This window comes from Chrysemys picta, chromosome 8, assembly GCF_011386835.1.
Source record: "Chrysemys picta bellii isolate R12L10 chromosome 8, ASM1138683v2, whole genome shotgun sequence".
Classification (NCBI taxonomy): Eukaryota; Metazoa; Chordata; order Testudines; family Emydidae; genus Chrysemys; species Chrysemys picta.
In genome coordinates, this window is record NC_088798.1 from 60,423,061 (window position 1) to 60,442,902 (window position 19,842).

Sequence of the window (19,842 nt, forward strand, 5' to 3'; positions counted from 1 at the left end):
AAATGTTCTGTCAAGTGTAATTTTTCTGTATCTAAGATAGTCATAAGATAAAGATTATTTTCATCTACACTACAACAGACTTCTAGTTTCTCCCCTGTCATTACAAATGTGTTTCGTATGCAATTATACATTTCCTGGAGGTAACTACAATTGAATAACTTCATGAAATACCTCAGCAAGGAAGTATGGGATTGTGAAGTGAAGCCAAGTTGTTTTTCTTCTGAGCAGGTACATCTATGAGGCATCTTAATCACCATATTACCTTTGTCTCCAGAACTTTATTGCATGATGAAGCAGTTTAACACAAACAACAAAGCTGAAGTTTTTAAGGACAACCCCCCCCCGTTCCCCAACCTCACCCCTTACAATATTTTCATTTTCCTCCATGATAACTCAGAGACCAACCACTATTGCCTGAGGCTTTTCAATGTGGTTTTATTACAATGTGTGGCATATTCAGCTAAGTAATCCCTGATTCTGAATATCTCATACTGCTTTATAGTCAACAAAAGGGTTACAATAAATTACTTACCTTTAAGAGTGCCAAGGCTACATGAAAGATTATGTTCAGACCCTGAAAAGGAGAAGAAGAAGAAAAGAGCTGAATCAGTCCCACTGTACCAGGTTTTAGTTCTCCCTTAGTTCCCACCATTTATTACCAGGGAGATCTCCAAGATTTTTGTCAGAGTCCTGAGGTACCCCCAGTTTCCCCCACTTCACATCCCACACTTAAGGCCCCATGATGCAGCTTCCAAACTTCTAGCTGAGGGAGACCGAGACTCTTTGGACTCCAGTGATTTTGCTCTCTTACTGGTCAGACAGGTGCTTTTGGGCAGCCCTCTGTCCTTTGGCTGAGTATCAATCAAATCTGGTCTCTCATGGAGCAGTACAGAATAATACCAGCAACAGACCATTGGGACAGCCTGTTTCTTCAAAGCCAACAGAACCAAATATTCTAGTCAATACAATTTTTGCCAGTCCAAAGAAAGCAGCTTGTATCTAAAATCTTTTGTATTAAACACCCACAAAATCCCAAGTCTTAAACACACAGGTTTTCTGATATCAACTCAAATGTAAGACAGTTCAGAGATCAGGCAGCTAGATGTGTAAACCAGCCCTGTTGTGCTTGCCACTTTCACTACATTGCAAACATATGGCTCTATATACATTAATATATATAATAAAAGAAATAATGATGCTCCATTGATTTCAGATCCCCCGAGAGAAGACAGTGCTGGAATTGCTAGGCTCAGTGGAGCTGAATTCAAGGTACCAGTGCTCCCTCCTAGCCTTTCTAACTGACCTTAAACAGGCCAACTCTGCCTTCATCTGGTGCCATTCTAGGTCCAAAGATAAAGATCTAGAGCCTCTTTCTGACTACACATAAAAGTTGTACTGCTTAACTGGTATAGTTAAAGTGGTGCAATCATCTTTGGGTGGACCTTGAAGGGGCCATTTAGGGATTTGGGGCAAAAATCTATCTGGGGATCGGTATAAAGATGTTTATACCAGTAAAGATATTCCTGACAAGGCACCTTTATACCAGTATAATTGCATCCACATGAGGGCTTGTCCCAGTATAACTATATCAGTAAAAATATCACACCCCTCACCTATACAATTATACCAGTACAACTTGCAAGTGTAGACCAGGCCAAAGAGTACAATACAGCTGTATTGTGCAGGATCAAACATTCCCTCTGTCAATAAAACAGGTTCTACTATCTATGACTACTTGCCATACGTAGCTCCATTTAACTTTATACAGGGCTTTGTGATACCCTGGGTAAGGTAGATACTGTACTATATAAAACACACATTTATTGTATTATTTTGACTTTCCTTTGTATTTATCACTATAACTTTACATTTTTTAGCAAATGTAGATAGTTCAGGTTACCTACTACATTACCTCACTCAGATTTAACATATGAAAGAGTTCCAACAGACTTGCTCAGAAATAATGTTGCCATTATAATACACACTGTTATGGGATTATCACAGGATTTCCTTAGTATTGTACAAATCCCCTTGTACAATAACAAGAAAGATTTCAGTGAGTTCCTTGCTAATTTCACTCTGTAATTTGTTTTAACAATAGCATAATGGAGTTTCTGAGGTAATCTCACATATTTTTATTAATTAGGGTTGAGTGAATTGTTTTTTGCAAGAATAAGAGCCCTTAAGCTTTTGCCAATCCCTTGAACCAAGCCTTCTTTAAGGTTCAGAAATATTGATGTAAGTTCCCTCCATCACATTTCACCTCCAACAATTTGCTGTCAAGATCTATCCTGCTGTCTAAAGCTTCCCTGTTAGCGTCATATCACATTGCCTAGCACTCCTGGGAAACTAGCTCACATGTCAGGGGTTTTCAGGCATGCTGTGTCATTTATAGGAGTGGGTTCTGTTAGGAAAACCCAGAGACACAAAATTAAAGAGGCAGCATGTAACTCCTAAGGTTCAATAGCATAGGGAGGGCTGTGGAGCCATCTGCTCTGTCCCTTAGAAAAATGCTGCTGGTTGGGGGAGGTAGGAAGTAGCCTCCTCCTCGAGAAGCTTGCTGATTCTGTGATGAGAAGTCCTCCAAACCTCCCCCTAAACGTGATGCTCTATATCTTAGGTATAAATGCAAAATTGTGGAGTTCGTCGTGTCCTGCACAATCCAGACTTCATCAAAAGCTGCAGAACCTTTTAGAAAGAAGAAGTTTTCTTAGAATGTAAGCTCTGTCAGGCAGGATCAGTCTTTTCTGTCATGTTTATGCAGTGCTGAGCATAATGGGGTTGTGGTACATGACTGGGGTTCCTGGGTGCTACCACAATAAAATAAAAAAAATTGCATTAGCTAGCAAGTTGTTTGGTAATTCTATATTTAATCACTATGACAACAGATCACACGTCTTCCACCAGAGGTCAGAATTGTAGCAACATTGAAACCAGAGGAGCATATTTTGAACAATCCCTAGTTCCATGGGCGATAGCAGCTGTTTAAATATACACCAAAAGTGATTTTGTTTATTTTTACTAGAAAAATGTTAGACTGTCAACCATGCTAACTGAAATTCATGCAACAGGTAAAGCGCTGATAGTAACAGTCGAACCTCCCAATATTGCCATTCCAGAATCTCTCAATCCGATTCTAGACAGAACATTTTTAGTGGTAAAAAGGGTATTTCAGGCTTCATAGCCTTTCTCTGCTGAGACTGCCAACAAGACTGCCAAAAAGTATGGAATTTTCTGTAATTTGTGATATCAAGCCTTTAAAAATGTAACTGAAACCAACAATTCATTTCACATAGTCAATGGATGGTAACAACTTTCATCCACAACTGAAGTGGACTAGGTTTGAGCACATGCTCTATAGATGAAAAGCTCTGTCTCTCATAACAGTCACCTATGTCAAAGTCATAACTGCCGTCAGAATGAACAGTGATGTGCTCAAACAAGAAACTGTCAGGATCCCAGTATCAAAGCCAGGCTCACTAGGTCCATAGGCTGCATCCCAAGCTGCTGCACCACAGCAATGCACTGAACTACCACCTTGACCAACAGTCTTAGTGCTAAAGGCCTACAGACCCACAGCAGCCTACCTCAGGTCCGATTGGATGGACAGGCAGCATTCTCACTGGGCACTTCGACTATATAAAGACCCCAACAGGAAGAGGAAGCTATCTGAGCAACAGACCATTGCCTGCTGGTTGCTGCCTAAACCATCTTGCCTTGCTGCTTTGTCTGACCCTACCTTGTTGCCTGCTGCCTCACCTAATCTTACCTCCCTAACCCACTGACTCAAACCCTTGGATTGGATCTTCCAGCTACTGACCCCTGCACGAACTCCAACCATTGCCCCAGAATACCTCTGATACCAATCCATCTCCCGGCTACCTGACCACCCACACACACTTGACTACTGCTCTGGACTGCCCCCTAGCCCACCTCAGCCAATAGGCATTACAGAATCCCACAATCAGCACAGATTGACTGGTGAAGCAGATTTTGTTATGGTATGCCAACACACTGTCCTACTCCTGCAGAATTACTGACGATTACTGTCATGTGTGCAATTTCAGGCACTATAAAAGTCCATGAAAAAAATCAAGAGTGTTGGTTTGTCTTCCCAAGAACTCTTCTCTGTCACTGGCAGCCTCAGCTCTAAACATATACTGTTTCCATCTCCCCTCTACCATGTTCTTGTTATTGAGGTCAATGTAACAGTTCTTATATCACCTCTCTTCCACTAGACAGCAAAAGGGACATGATGAGGACCTCCCTGTGCCCTGAAGATCCCCAGCTGCTTTAACAGCCCCTGGGGGCGACTGACAGCCAGTGTAATTGACAGCAGCCCTGACATTGCTCCAAGTTACATTGGGCAATCAGTCAAACACATAGGCAGCCCAGGATCAGGAGAGCACAAAGTAACTTAAAACCTCCTATACATATAGCCCTCCTGAGGGCATGTCTACACTTACCTCCAGAGCGATCGATCCAGCAGGGGTCGATTTATCGTGTCTAGTGAAGACCACCGAGTGCTCTCCCGTCGACTCCGGTACTCCACCGGAACGAGAAGCGCAGGCGGAGTCGACAGGGGAGCGTCAGCAGTTGACTTACTGCAGTGAAGACACCACGGTAAGTAGATCTAAGTACATCGACTTCAGCTACCTTATTCACATAGCTGAAGTTGTGTACCTTAGATCAATTCACACACCCCCCCCAGTGTAGACCAGGCCTGAGATGTTCTCTGTGCTCCTTGACTGCAGCCAGTCAAGTAGTTGTAAGTCAACCATCTATGTCAAGAGCCCTGAAGCAGAGGGTGTGGGAATTGTTCCCCTAGGATCCATGCCTGGAACTAACCCTTTGTGCACTGACCTCCCACACTTCCTCCACAAAGACAGAAAAAGGTCAGCAGACTCCATAGCATCACATGCAACCCCTCCTTGGGGATGGCCCTCTGCATAGCATGCCTCCCAGCAGCCAGCATGACAGTCTCTGGAAAGATCAACTTCTCTGCAAGCCCCTTAGTGCTGGAGAACCACGTGAGCCTGTGTAGAGCCTTAGTGCCTTTAGCAGGTCTCATGTGATCCATGGGTTTGGGGGAATGAACCTATTCTAAAATGGGCAACTCTCATCCCTCCTGCAATGGAAAAGTTTGGGTAAGACTCAGGGAAGGGGAAACTCATGAGTTTACCTCTCCCCAAGGCCCTATCCAAAGGGCTTTTCCAAAGGAGGAACTGATATCCCCCCCCCCCCCCCTCCCCATCTATCCTGAGTTTCCTGTAGGGCAGCATATTCATACAGAGTACAACTTTAAGGTCATAGGGGTAGTGAGAGTAAAAACAGTTTTAGAAAAGAAAGCTCATTGACTCTTTGTGCACAGCTGGAGATAAGGAAATGAAACAGAAGCGAGGAGGCTGTTGAACAGGTGTATGGGCTTGTTAGGAAGTGATGTTGATAAAATATATGCTAATGAATAGTATTCTCGAAACAAATGTAACATGAATTGTAAAAAATATACCTGGTGAAATATGGGGATTATTTTTCTAATATTTTTGGTTCTGTTGTAAAAGGCTGAGGTTCTGTTAAAAAAAAAAAAAAAAAAAGTTTCCCTCAACTTGATCAAAACCCAAGGCAAATGCCATCTGTGCAAGTTATTTCAAACAGAGGAGCTTGCTGACACGAGGGAGTGTGTGAAATTCCTGTTGTTGGCTGAACATAGTTGTTGACTACTTCATACTCCTGCCCAGTTCATTGGGTTCAATTTAAATATTTTCTTCTCACAAGTCAAACCAATTAATCCTCACTGAGGCTCTGGGGCAGAATTTAGGCTCAAATAATTCTAAAATAAGAAAACTCACAGCAGGAGCAAGAAGCTTGGCCACATTCCCTTTGTGGAACTTCCTCTGTATTGTTCTCTTAAAAAGCCTGGGAAGGGGACCCTTCTGGAACATGCAGGGAGTTCAGTCCCCAAGCCTCTGGAATTCAGGGGCTTAGCTGAAAAAGCATAGGTGCCTTTGTGAAGGTCTTGTGCGGGGGAGGGGGGGGCATGGCTTCAGTGGACCCATGATTCCACAGACTCTCTCACTGGCTACCATGCTTTGAATCTCCCCTCCCCGCCCCACCTCTCAGGTGGCTTCCACAGGGTTGCACACACAAGTCAGAGGGATGCAGTATTAGTACTGTAAAGCAATAATGGTGGGGCAATGATGCATGAAGAGAACTCATCCCCTGTCCTTGCCCACTCCACAGCTCAGACTCTAACACCATGGAGGGACTACTGCAGTGCCCAGCTAGTACTCTATGCCAGTGCTTCTCAAGCTATCTGATGTGGGGGACCGGCAATTTTTTTTTCCAATGTGCCAGGGACAGGTTCCCATATTATTATCCTATTCGACGCTCTTATGAGGAAATTTGCTGCGGACCGGCAGCCGATGGCTCGCGGACCAGCACCGGTCCGTGGACCACCACTTTGAGAAGCACTGCTCTATGCTACTCTGCATGTGAAGGTATGATCAGTCCCTTAGTTTAAGGTTTCAAAACCAAATCATTATTGACTTGTTTGGGCTCCAAATATGTCAAAAGACTGTTTTCCCAAGGAATTTTGGGTTCTAACCAGCAAACCAGATGTACCAAATTTCATCTAAATTGTAAAATATGTAAAGTTTCAGCTGAAAATAATACGTGTGTGCACGCACGCTGAAGTTAAGACTGGAAATGAGAGTTTAAATGGAAACTTTTTTTTAAACTTTACAGTTCTGTTCCCCTAAACATGTGAGTGCCCTGCAGAAGGACTGTGTCTTTTGGGGCGGGGGACCATAAGGGGTGGGGAGTTCAAGAGGAGGCAAGTTAAATTTACCTTCAGTCAAGATTCCCTCTGCATGGTAGTAACACACTTCAAACTCAGCACAACACTAGGAGAATCCCAAAAGAGGATCAAGCAATCCTCAACAATCCTCAACTTTTAAGTCATGAACATGGCATTAATATCACTTAATCCAACATAAGTAAGTGCATCCTTTAGTGAAACATAAACTGCTTCTGTACATAAGTTCTGAGACTATTTTCTCTATCCACTCCATAAACACCAAAACATACTCGCTAAAGTGCATAAGTAAACTACAATCACGTGTGATTAAAACCCCCTTTAAATACACAGGAACTCAGAAATAATTAACCATTTCATTACAAGAGCAATCATATTTCTTGGATTGATGAAGCTGACCTTCCAATAGGAAAAATAAAAGACGGTTACTCACCGTTGTAACTGTTGTTCTTCGAGATGTGTTGCTCATATCCATTCCATTAGGTGTGCGCGCGCCGCGTGCACGATCGTCGGAGAATTTTCTACCCTAGCAACACCGGCGGGTCGGCTGTGGAGCCCCCTAGAGTGGCGCCTTCATGGCGCTGAATATATACCCCAGCCGACCCGGCGCCCTCTCAGTTCCTTCTTGCCGGCTACTCCAACAGTGGGGAAGGGGGGCGGGTTTGGAATGGATATGAGCAACACATCTCGAAGAACAACAGTTACAACGGTGAGTAACCGTCTTTTCTTCTTCGAGTGCTTGCTCATATCCATTCCATTAGGTGACTCCCAAGCCCAACTTAGGTGGTGGGGTCGGAGTGAGACATTGCTGTGTGCAAAACCGCTGATCTGAAGGCAGCATCGTCCCTGGACTGCTGCACTAGTGCATAGTGAGCTGTAAATGTGTGGACTGATGACCAAACCGCAGCTCTACAAATGTCCTGGATCGGAACTTGCGCCAGGAGAGCCGTCGAGGAAGCTTGGGCCCTCGTGGAGTGAGCGGTGAGGTGCGGTGCTGAGACACCTGCCAGGTCATAGCAAGTCCGGATGCAAGACGTAATCCAGGAGGATAGGCGTTGTGAGGAGACCGGTGAGCCTTTCATTCGGTCGGCCACTGCAACGAAGAGAGTTGCGTCGTCTTTCTAAAGTGCCTTGTGCGGTCAATATAGAAAGCCAGGGCCCTGCGTACGTCCAGAGAATGCAAACGTTGATCCTGGCGAGTAGCATGTGGTTTAGGATGAAAGACCGGGAGAAATATATCCTGGTTGATATGAAATGGAGAAACCACCTTAGGGAGAAAGGCAGGATGTGGACGAAGCTGCACTTTATCCTTATGGAAAACTGTGTAAGGGGGCTCGGATGTAAGCGCCCTGAGTTCAGAAACGCGCCTTGCTGAGGTGATGGCTACGAGGAAGGCTGTCTTCCAGGATAGGTACAAAAGTGAACAGGTGGCCAGTGGCTCGAATGGAGGACCTGTGAGCTTGGAGAGAACCAGGTTGAGGTCCCACGTCGGAACGGGCTGACGTTGTTGTGGGTACATCCGGTCTAAGCCCTTGAGGAATCTAACGACCATCGGGTTAGAGAATACCGAGGACGCGAGTTCCCCCGGGTGAAAAGCCGATATAGCGGCCAGGTGAACTCTAATTGAAGATATCGCCAACCCTTGCTGTTTTAGGGAGAGGAGATATTCCAATATGAGAGGAATAGGTGCCTGTAACGGGGACGTGGCTCGTTGTTCGCACCAACAGGAGAACCGCTTCCACTTGGCCAAGTACGTGGCTCGTGTTGAGGGCTTCCTACTGCTCAACAGAATCTGTTGGACCGAGAGAGAGCATTGTTGCTCTGCCTGGGTGAACCATGGAGCAGCCACGCCGTGAGGTGAAGAGATTGTAGGTCGGGGTGACGCAGCCGGCCGTGGTCCTGAGAGATGAGATCCGGACATAATGGAAGCGGGATCGGTGTCTGAACCGAGAGTTCCAACAGTGTGGTGTACCAATGCTGTCTCGGCCACGCTGGAGCGACCAGAATTACCTGTGCCTGGTCTCTGCGCAATTTGAGCAGTACCTTGTGGACCAGAGGAAACGGAGGGAAGGCATAAAACAGGTGGTCTTTCCAGGGAAGGAGAAACGCATCCGAGAGGGAGCCCGGAGCTCGACCTTGCAGGGAGCAGAACACGTGGCATTTCCTGTTGTCTCGAGAAGCAAACAGGTCTATCTGGGGAAACCCCCACTTCTGGAAGACGGAATGTATGATGTCCGGACGGATAGACCACTCGTGCGTCTGGAAGGACCTGCTGAGTCGGTCCGCTAAAGTGTTCTGGACTCCAGGGAGGAACGATGCCGTGAGATGGATTGAGTGGGCGATGCAGAAGTCCCACAGGCGAATGGCCTCTTGGCATAGAATTGACGAACGTGCTCCTCCTTGCTTGTTGATGTAAAACATGGCCGTGGTGTTGTCGATGAGAACTAACACACAGCGGCCACGTAGGAGATTGAGAAATGCCTGGCACGCCAGGCGCACCGCCATCAGTTCCCGAACATTGATGTGCAGGGCTAGCTGGGATGCAGTCCACAGGCCCTGGGTATGGTGTTCGTTGAGATGGGCGCCCCAACCCAGAGATGAAGCGTCTGTGACCAGGTGCAGAGAGGGTTGTGGGGCGTGAAATGGCATCCCCTCGCAAACCACATTGTGATCTAGCCACCAGGTGAGGGAGGTCAGGACCGAGTTCGGGACCGTGACCACCATGTTCAGGCTGTCCCGATGTGGGCGGTATATCGACGACACCCAGGTCTGTAGTGGGCGAAGCCGAAGTCTGGCATGCCTGGTTACGTACGTGCAGGAAGCCATGTGACCCAGCAGGGTGAGGCACGACCTCACCGTGGTAGTTGGGAAGGCCTTGAGCCCTTGAATGAGGTCCGTGATGGTACAAAAGCGGTTGTCTGGCAGGATGGCTTGTGCACGTCTGGAGTCTAGGACTGCGCCGATGAATTCTATTCTCTGGGTAGGTTCTAGAGTGGATTTGTCCTTGTTGAGTAGGATGCCCAACTCGTTGAATGTGTGCACTATTATGTGGACGTGAGCTCGAACTTGCTCTTTGGTGCGACCGCGTACCAGCCAGTCGTCTAGGTACGGGAACACCTGTATCCCTTGCCGACGAAGGTACGCTGCCACGACAGCCATACATTTCGTGAACACTCTTGGGGCCGAGGATAGGCCGAAGGGAAGGACTGCAAATTGATAGTGCACTTTGCTTACCACGAATCGCAGGAAGCGTCTGTGAGGCGGGTAAATTGCGATGTGAAAGTATGCGTCTTTCATGTCGAGGGCGGCGAACCAGTCTCCAGGATCGAGGGAAGGGATAATGGCCCCCAGAGAGACCATGCGGAACTTCAACTTTACTACGAATTTGTTGAGTCCGCGCAAGTCCAAGATGGGTCGCAGACCTCCTTTGGACTTGGGGATCAGGAAGTAACGGGAATAAAATCCCCTGCCCCTTAACTCTACTGGAACCTCCTCTATGGCCCCCATAGCAAGGAGCGTGGAAACCTCCTGTATAAGGAGTTGCTTGTGAGAAGGGTCCCTGAAGAGGGACGGGGAAGGGGGGTAGGAGGGGGGGATTGAAGAAAACTGGATAGCGTATCCCCTCTCCACCGTGCGAAGGACCCAACGGTCCGAAGTTATAAGGGACCAAACATGGTGGAAGTGGGAGAGGCGATCCCGAAAGGAGGGGGCTGGATCCTGGGGGATGACTGGGGCGCCGTCCTCGACCGCACCTTCAAAAGTTCTGCCTGGGGCCTGCGGGTGGCCTTGGTGGCCCTTGGTTCTGACCGGGTTGAGGGCCGGTCCACCTTCGTCTACCACCTCGCCCTCGCCTCCGGGCCGAGTCCTGTCTCTGACGAGGTGGGGGGGGGGGGTAGAAGCGCTGAGGCTGAGGCCTAAATGGCCTGCGCTGAGGACCCGCAACATGCATCCCCAGGGAGCGCATGATTGTCCTGGAGTCCTTGAGGCTCTGCAGGCGAGAGTCCGTCTTCTCTGAGAACAACCCCTGTCCTTCAAAGGGCAAATCCTGCAGGGTTTGTTGCAATTCAGGGGGCAAACCCGAAACTTGGAGCCAGGAGGTCCTTCGCATAGCGATGCCCGAAGCCAGGGTTCTCGCAGCCGAGTCCGCTATGTCCAAGGAGGCCTGTAAGGAGGTCCGAGCCACCTTCTTACCCTCCTCTACCAAGGCCCCAAACTCCTCCCTGGACTCTTGGGGAACCAATTCCTTGAACTTCCCCATAGAGTTCCAGGAGTTAAAGTTGTAGCGGCTCAGGAGCGCCTGCTGGTTAGCCGCTCTAAGTTGCAGCCCTCCGGCCGAATAAACCTTACGGCCAAACAAATCGAGGCGCTTAGCCTCCTTCGATTTGGGCGCTGCGGCCTGTTGACCGTGGCGCTCCCTTGCATTCACTGATGACACCACCAGTGAACACGGCTGGGGATGGGTATACAAGTACTCGTAGTCTTTGGAGGGGACAAAGTACTTTCTTTCCACCCCTCTCGCTGTGGGTGGGATGGAGGCAGGAGTTTGCCATATCGTATTTGCATTAGCCTGGATCGTGCGGATCAGGGGTAACGCCACTCTTGATGGGGCATCCGCCGCGAGGATATTTACAATGGGGTCCTGCACCTCCACTATCTCCTCCGCCTGTAGGTCCATATTACGGGCCACCCTACGTAAGAGGTCCTGATGAGCCCGAAGATCTATTGGGGGTGGACCTGTGCACGATGTGCCCGCCACTGCCTCATCCGGAGAGGAAGAGGAAGATGCCTCCGGTGGTAAGGGATCCAAGGGAGGGTCCTGGTCTCCCTGCTCCTGGGCCGGAGCATCACCTGCCCTTGGGTCCAGGACGTCAGGTGGTGCGGACACGGAAGCCTCCATGCCCCCTGGCGGAGGGCGAGAGATGGTGGACTCTGGGGCCCTTCTATCGGAGTGACCCGAGCGAGAGGTTGAAGTTATTGGAGCCCCTTGCGCCTGATGGTACGCCCACGGGGTCCAGAACGACCAGTGAGATGGGCCATGAGCAGGGTCCTCTGCTACCTCCTGCCAATGGCCTATGTCTTGCTCCTCGGCTTGCCCCTGAGGGGGGTATGCCGATCTCGATAAGTCCTCAGAGGAGCGAGACACCGATCTCGATGGCCATGGCGGTGTCGAGTGCGCCGAGACGAATCCCGTGGGATGCGGTGCCGCACGGTGCCGGTCCGGAGATGTTCTATCTCTACGCGGTGCCGGCGATCGGTGCCGAGATTGCGATCGGTGCCGATGACCTCGCCGGTGCCGGGAGTCGGATCTGGACCTGGACGATGACCTGGAGTAGGCCCGGTGCCGGGAGCGGCCTCTCGACGTCGAGCGTCGATCATATCGGTGCCGACGATCATAGCGGTGCCGAGACGTAGAGCGGTGCCGCGACGATGATCTTGGCCGCGAGTACGACCGGTGCCGAGGTGATATCCGGCACCGGGACTGCGAGCGGCGTGGGGACCTGCTTCAGGACCTGGACCGGTGCCGTGGTTCCAGCCCCTGCGATGGAGGGCGCATCAAGGCAGGTTTCCCCCTAGATTGGACCGGACGAGTCAACGGTGCCGGCGGTGCCGGTGGTTGGGGCGGTGCCGGCTCCGTAAGAGCGATCAAGTCTCTCGCCGCCGCGAAGGTCTCTGGGGTCGACGGGAGGCACTGTATCACCGCCGGTCGCGGTGGTGACCCTGTCTGCACCGGACTCAACGGCCTCGGAGCCGGAGTCGACGGTGCTGGAGGCACCTGTTTCCGGTGCTCCACAGGTGGACGCGGCTCTACCCCCGGCACTGGGGGAGCCGGCGTCTTCGGCACAGAGGTCCCCGTCTTATGGGATTTTTTTATGTCCCGGGGATAATGAACGGCGCCGAGGCACTTGCTGTGATTACGGTGCCGACGAGGTCCGGTGCCGTGGAGGCTTGTCCGACGCCACTCGCGTGGTCGGAATGGTCGGTGCCGCCGGGGCACTGCGCACCGAGGTGCTAGGTGCCGGGGCCTGACGCGCTGATGGAGCGTCCGGGCTAAGTGCCGCCTCCATAAGGAGTTGCCGGAGCCGAAAGTCCCGCTCCTTCTTGGTCCTCGGTCTGAAGGCCTTACAGATCTTGCACTTATCTGTTTGATGGGACTCTCCCAGGCACTTCAGACACGAGTCGTGCGGGTCACTCGTTGGCATAGGCTTAGCGCAGGAGGCGCACTGCTTGAAGCCGGGAGCCTTGGGCATGAGCCCGGCCACGCGGCCGGGGGAAAAAGGGGGAGACAACCCCCTTAATCCCCTTGAACTATATAACAACTATTAACAAGTGAAAAACCAACTATTTAACTATAAACAACTAGAACTATAACTATAACTGTGAATGACTGAATAAGCTAGGGAGAGTGGAGAACAGCTACGCCGCGCTCCACAGTTCCAACGACCGTCAGGGGCGGTAAGAAGGAACTGAGGGGGCTCCGGGTCGGCTGGGGTATATATTCAGCGCCATGAAGGCGCCACTCTAGGGGGCTCCACAGCCGACCCGCCGGTGTTGCTAGGGTAGAAAATTCTCCGACGATCGTGCACGCGGCGCGCGCACACCTAATGGAATGGATATGAGCAAGTACTCGAAGAAGAACTGTATATTTTTTCCCTTGGGCATAAAAGTAACTTAATAGTACTTAATAGTAACTTAACAGTTCATGGGACATCATATATATTCTCTTTCAAATATAATGAGAGGGTAAGATTAAGTGAGTACTAGGGATATGTTGATTTTTTTGTTATGGACTAAACTGTTGCGGACTAAAGAAGTTTAAATGAAAAAAATTAATTTATCACAATTTACATGTCAACACTTAGGGTAATTATGAATGAGACAAATATACAACGCAATATGTTTGCTTAGTGCATTTCAGGGTTTTAACCTTTTCACTCCAAAACTGGAAATGCAGAAGAAAGTGCAACTACTACTATGGCAGAAGCAGATATGGGATTAAAAACTGTTTGGCCTGGAATGCTGATACGCTTTCTTTTACAGAACCAACGAGCTGGATTAAGTTACTCCTTAATTTATGTTTTATTTCACTGCTTAATTTAGTATTTGAGCTCAAATTACTGTATTTTCTGGCGTATAAGACTACTTTTTAACCCAGGAAAATCTTCTCAAAAGTAGGGGGTCGTCTTATACGCCGGGTGTCGTCTTATAGGGCGGGTGCTGAAACTTCCGAGCCGGACTGGAGAATCTGCGGTCGCCGCATATGGTGGGGGGAGCTCAAAAACGGCCGCGGCCGCATCCCCGCCCGATGACGAGGTGAGGGGGCGCCTCACCGGGAAGGTGTAAGTGAAGGGCGGAGCAAGCTGCAGGCGTCCGGGACGCCCGGGGTATGGAAAAAAGAGAGCGGCGCTGTGCCCAGAAAAACACGCCTCTTTCACCTGTCTGGCCCGCCCTTGTATCCTATTACCGTACCTCCTTCTCTGCCTCTCAGATCTCGCTCCTGAGGACTGCAGTGAAGCGGCGCAGGCGCGCATGTGCGAGATCTGAGAGGCTGAGAAGGAGGTAATAGGATACAAGGGCGGGCCAGACGGGTGAAAGAGGCGTGTTTGTGCTACCGCTCTGATAGTCTTGGAGACAGGGAGGGCTGGGCAGGCAGGGAGAGCTGACCAATCCAAGCAGGCTTTGTATACAACAACCAGCCAATCGCCGGTAAGGTACATCGCTTGCCGTGATTGGCTGGTTGTTGTATACTGGGTACCACATACAGTACAGCACCAGTATCTGTACCTGTTCATACAGTATAGCACCAGTACATACAGTACAGTATACAAATGTCCAACAGTCAAAACCCCATCATGGCTCAACCAGCAAGAAGAAAGAAATATGAAGCCAGTTTCAAACTTAAAGTTGTAAACTTTGCCATGGAACATAATAACTGTGCTGCTGCAAGACAATATGGAGTAACAGAAAAGATGGTTCGGGACTGGAAAGCAAATGAAAAAGCATTAAAGAGTATGCCAGGGGGTAAGTGTGCATTAAGAAGAGGCACTCCACATTGGCCAGAACTCGAAAAACATGTAGCAGACATGATGAATGAGCATCGCCAAAACGGTTATGTAGTGACACGAAATAAAATACATTTGTTTGCACTTCAGTGGGCCAAATCTAACCCAGATCACAGCAATAGATTTAAGGCCACTGTATCCTGGTGTACTAGATTCATGGGAAGGCATAATATGGTACTGAGGCAAAAGATGAAAATTGCCCCAAAATTACCTGCAGATCTTGATAGCAAAGTAAATAGTTTCCATCGATACGTAATACAACAGCGCACTAAACATGGCTATGCGTTAAGTAGTATTGGAAATATGGATGAAACTCCAATGAATTTTGATATGGTTGGAAATAAAACTGTCCATCAAAAAGGTGAAAAAACAATTTTAATTAAAACAACAGGACATGAGAAGTCCAGTTTTACAGTGGTACTAGGATGCACAGCTGATGGTGCCAAACTGAGACCAATGATTATTTTTAAAAGAAAAACAATGCCGAAATTCAAGTTCCCTGTTGGTTGTTTTGTACATGTGAATGAAAAAGGCTGGATGGATGAAGAAGGGGTAAAGCTATGGCTTGATAATGTATGGAGCAGGCGACCAGGTGGACTTATTCAAAAATGTAGTCTACTGGTGAGGGATATGTTCAGGGCTCATTTAACTCCCAGCACCAAGCAAATGCTTGCAAGACTAAACACAGATGCAGCAGTTATTCCTGCAGGATTGACATCGTTGGTACAGCCACTGGATGTGTGCCTAAACAAGCCATTTAAAGATCGCATTCAAGAACAGTGGAATGAATGGATGGTTAGTGGCAAAAAGTCATTCACAAAAGGAGGAAACATGCGTGCTCCACAGTTGGATGTTTTGTGCAAGTTTGTCATAAAAGCCTGGAATGATATTGATGCAGAAACAGTAATCAAGTCTTTCAAGAAGTGTGGCATATCAAATTCATTAGATGGTATGGAGGACGACTACTTGTGGCAAGATGAAGAGGAAGCCGAAGCTGAGACCACACCATCTGATACGGAATTCGATCCATACGATGACTGCCTTACAAATGTATCACAAGATGTCATTGATGTACTTATGATATCAGATGACGAACAGGAGGATTTGGAAGGCTTTTAAAGGGAAACTGTCACGCCAGCAAAACCTGTAAAAATACCGTAGCTTGCAGTTATGATGGGCGTTGCTAACTCGCCAGGGACTTGCCCGGCACTTGCTGTCTCTCTCTTGTTTGTTATCTTCCTCCTATCATCATCAGTTCCAGTTTGGTTGACAGCTTAGAAAACAAACAGCATGGCAGCTCCCATGGGTTTATTGTCTTATCCTTCCTTTCAGCTTTAGAGTGAATTAGGAAAAGTTTAATCCACTTGCACTGTTTTATGTTTACATGTTTGATGACAAACAGCCTTATGTTTATAAGTGACAGTTTTCCTGCTAAGTACCTGCATGTCATAAGCATTTGAATTAAAATTACCATATTGAAATCAAATCTGATGTTTTTTTAATTTTTTTTTGGTGTGCGTTGGAAGGGGGGTAGTCTTATACGGCGAGTATATCCCAAACTCTATATTTTAACTGGAAAAGTTGGGGGTCGTCTTATACGCCCAGTCGTCTTATACGCCGGAAAATACGGTAACTTGTTATAAAGATCAACAGGCTGGTGCCAAGCTGCTGGCAACCTTCAATAACCCAGTGTGCAGCTGGCTTGTGCAGCTGGGAAGTGGGTGGGACCAGAATAATAGAATTATAGAAATATAGGGCTGGAATGGATGTCAAGAGGCCAACTAGTCCATCCCCCTGCTCTGAGGCAGGACCAAGTAACCTAGAATATAGCGATGCAGCACATCTCCTGAAGAGCATTTGCCTGTGGGGCTTTTATGGAACCCATGTCCGATTTTCAATCTGTTTTCACATGGCAGAAGTCCAAAGGCAAGGTAGTGTTGGTACTGGCACCTCCTCTCCCCAGGAGGCATCACCACTCTAACACAGATGCCTCTGTGGTCACAGAGCAATGCTCTTAACACTACCACCCACCACCCCAGAGGGTGAATCTGGCCGAACAGTTTTAATGGAAATTCATTCAATATATTCGTCTCTGATTTGGGAGTGCATGGAGGTGAATACATGTGGTTTTACTCCTATATAAGGATGGCTTCTAGGAGGAAATAAAAAGGAGATATTGACAAAACATTCTCTACAGTTCATATTCAGATGTATCAGGTATGTGTTAGAGAAGTCTGAGTTGCTCCTAAATAACATTTGAAAAATCTCAGACCAAAATGGATAGTATCAAGAGAACCAATCACTGTAACTCTGTTTCAAAATTCTGATATTAAAATGTTTCTAATCTGGTTTTTAGAATTTAGCTATTCATCTGAAGCTAATTTGAAGCTGTTTTGTAATTGTGTGTTCAGTTGAACTTTTTTCAAAGGTGCCATAAAGGGTAATTGGGGTTACAGATTCTAAAAGGGCACAGTCTTCAATTTGTAAGTCATGGAGGCCTGCTGAACATTTTGCAGGGATTGGTTTTGAATTAATTTAATAAATAATAATAATTTGCACTTACATACCACTTCTCATAGCTTGGTAATCACATCTGTGCCTCGGTTGTCTCATCAGTAAAATAGGGATAACTGAGGTTAAATCCAACTTTAAAAAGTGACTATGTAAAAATGGCATCTTCTTACTCACAAGATCTATCTGTTCCTTGTGTGTATTCAGAGTTATAGCTGCTTGCTTTACTGACTAAAACAAGTTGTTAGTATTGTTTATTGCTGTTAGGGAGAAGTCAAGGAGAGAAAGCTGGATTCTATTTTGGCTCATCTATCATTAACAGAATTGCTAAATTTTAATTGCAAAATATTTGTTACTGTTCTGATAGCCAGAAAGAATCCCTACTTGACTCTCACATTCCAGGGTGAAAAAAACATTTAACTTGTAATTCTGTAAGAAAGTAAACCTTGGGCAGGCAACAGGCACAGCTTTCTTAGTAACTATTCCTCAGCTATGGAACTCACTTCTGAAAGAAATCAAAATGACCACAAACCCAAATGTCTTCAGAGTAGAAGGCATAACTTACTTCTTCAACCTAGCCTTTTTCAATAGCCTCACCAAAATCACCTATTATAAAAACATAACAATAATAAAAAATGGAGTGCCTATAGTAAGGAGAAGAGAGGAAAATACTGAAATCTTCATTTCTATTTTTTAATATACAGTAGAACCCAGTTCATCCAACCCTCCATTAGCCAGCTCTCACAACCAGCAGACACAGGTCCAGAAGCAGGGATCTCCCCTATGGCCGCCAGATGGCGCTGCAGACTCTCACTTTCCCATTCTTTTGATTATCAAATGTTTGATAATCCGATTTTGCCCCAGTCCTAATTAGATCGGATAAAAGGGGTTCTGCTGTACTGGTACTTCTTTCAGATACCACAGTGATGGAAATAGTATAAGAATCTAAATTAGATTCAACTGACTGGATTAAATAGACAAGTAAATTGGATAGCTTAATAGATAACTGAGATTGTAAAAACAGTCTTAAGGGATTCAATATTTATTAAGTCACTTTTCAGAACAGAACAATGCCCTAAGGGCCAAATGTTCAACATGCACAACTGGGGATGGATTTTCAAAAGTGCTTAACCCCCCAGCAGTCCGCATTATGGCATTTTTTGCCAAATTTTCAAAAAAAAAGCTCAGCACCTAACTCCTAGTTCTTTAGAAAACGTGGCCTGTTATTTTGGTGACTAACTAGGAACTGAGCTCATTTGAAAATCTTGTCCCAATTGTGAGTTCTTCCCAACATGTGACTTGCCTAAATATATATGAATAATTTGCAAGGTAAGAAAAATTCCAGATTCATGCCTAATCCACTAAACCAAAGGCACACAATACAGGTTTTCTTTCTTCCCTGTAAGTGGAACATTACCCCAATTTATCATTCTGGGTTTTTCTTTAACAGGTCATACGGAGGGATACATGTTTTGGTATAGTGAGTGTAAGAGGTACAGATGAATTCAGTCAGTGAATGAGTTTAACTTGCCTATATTTGATTTACATTCACTGCATGTAAAAGATCTCAGAGTGACCGTACAACGGACGCCATTAAGATCCGTATATTTCCCATTTCAAAAGTAATTGCTGTACCATAGTTTCTCTGTTCCAAAGTACAGGAAGATACTGCTGTGACTGTAAGTATGGTACATGGAACAATGCATGATGAGTTTTTAATTATACCAAATGCACTTGGCACACTCAAAGGACCTGCTGCTACCTCTTTAATGCAGTGTATATAGCTCTCATCAGAGCCTCAAGATGCATTTTACAATTACATTAAAAATACAATTATCAAATGGATTCCAAAGTTGAGAAAAGGTCTTCCGATCAGCTGCCTTATATTACTGAGGGGTTGATATTACCAATGGTATTTTAAACCATAGTAACTTGTGCCAAGGGGTTCGCAGTCCCTAAAGGCTACATTATCAGAATCAGCAGGGTGAGACCCACTATTAGAAATATCATTAGGGCAGGAGACTCTAGGAGCACATGAGGAATGATAATAGTGACCACAACAGCATTCACTAGTTATTAATATTCCCTTTCTTAAAAACATTACTACACAGATAATTAATGCCACAGTTACAGACACCTGAGTGAAGTGGAGGAATACCATAAGATGTCCAGCATCTATGTTTTCATACTCATAGCTCCAAGGGTACCATAAGGATGGGAGAAATTTTCAACAAGTGGTCATTTGTGGAGGGTCTGCTGATGCATTCTTCCTCACTATTCAGTCCTTTTATTCTGTTACACTCATGCCCATAACCCTTATACATACGCTTGAGGGTTCCAACCCCTTTTCCCTTAACTGGACTTCCATACCTATAAAATCTGGGATGCCCCACTTTTCAGAGGCTATCCTCTTAGTACCCCTTATTTTCATTAGCATTTACAACAACAAGTCCCCAT

The 19,842-nt window shown here is 46.8% G+C and overlaps 1 protein-coding gene across 10 annotated transcripts in view; it reads right to left on the reverse strand.

The window, feature by feature from the left end:
• The window catches only part of RABGAP1L (RAB GTPase activating protein 1 like), a 525,894-nt gene that overhangs the window by 90,498 nt on the left and 415,554 nt on the right, over positions 1-19,842 (reverse strand). For all 10 annotated transcript variants that reach the window (XR_010589791.1, XR_010589793.1, XR_010589792.1 and 7 more), the window contains one exon: positions 533-574. Coding sequence is in view for 6 of the 10 variants with exons in the window: in XM_065554561.1 (XP_065410633.1) it covers positions 533-574 (42 nt within the window). In the remaining 4 variants the exon portion in view is untranslated. The remainder of the gene's footprint in view (positions 1-532; positions 575-19,842) is intronic.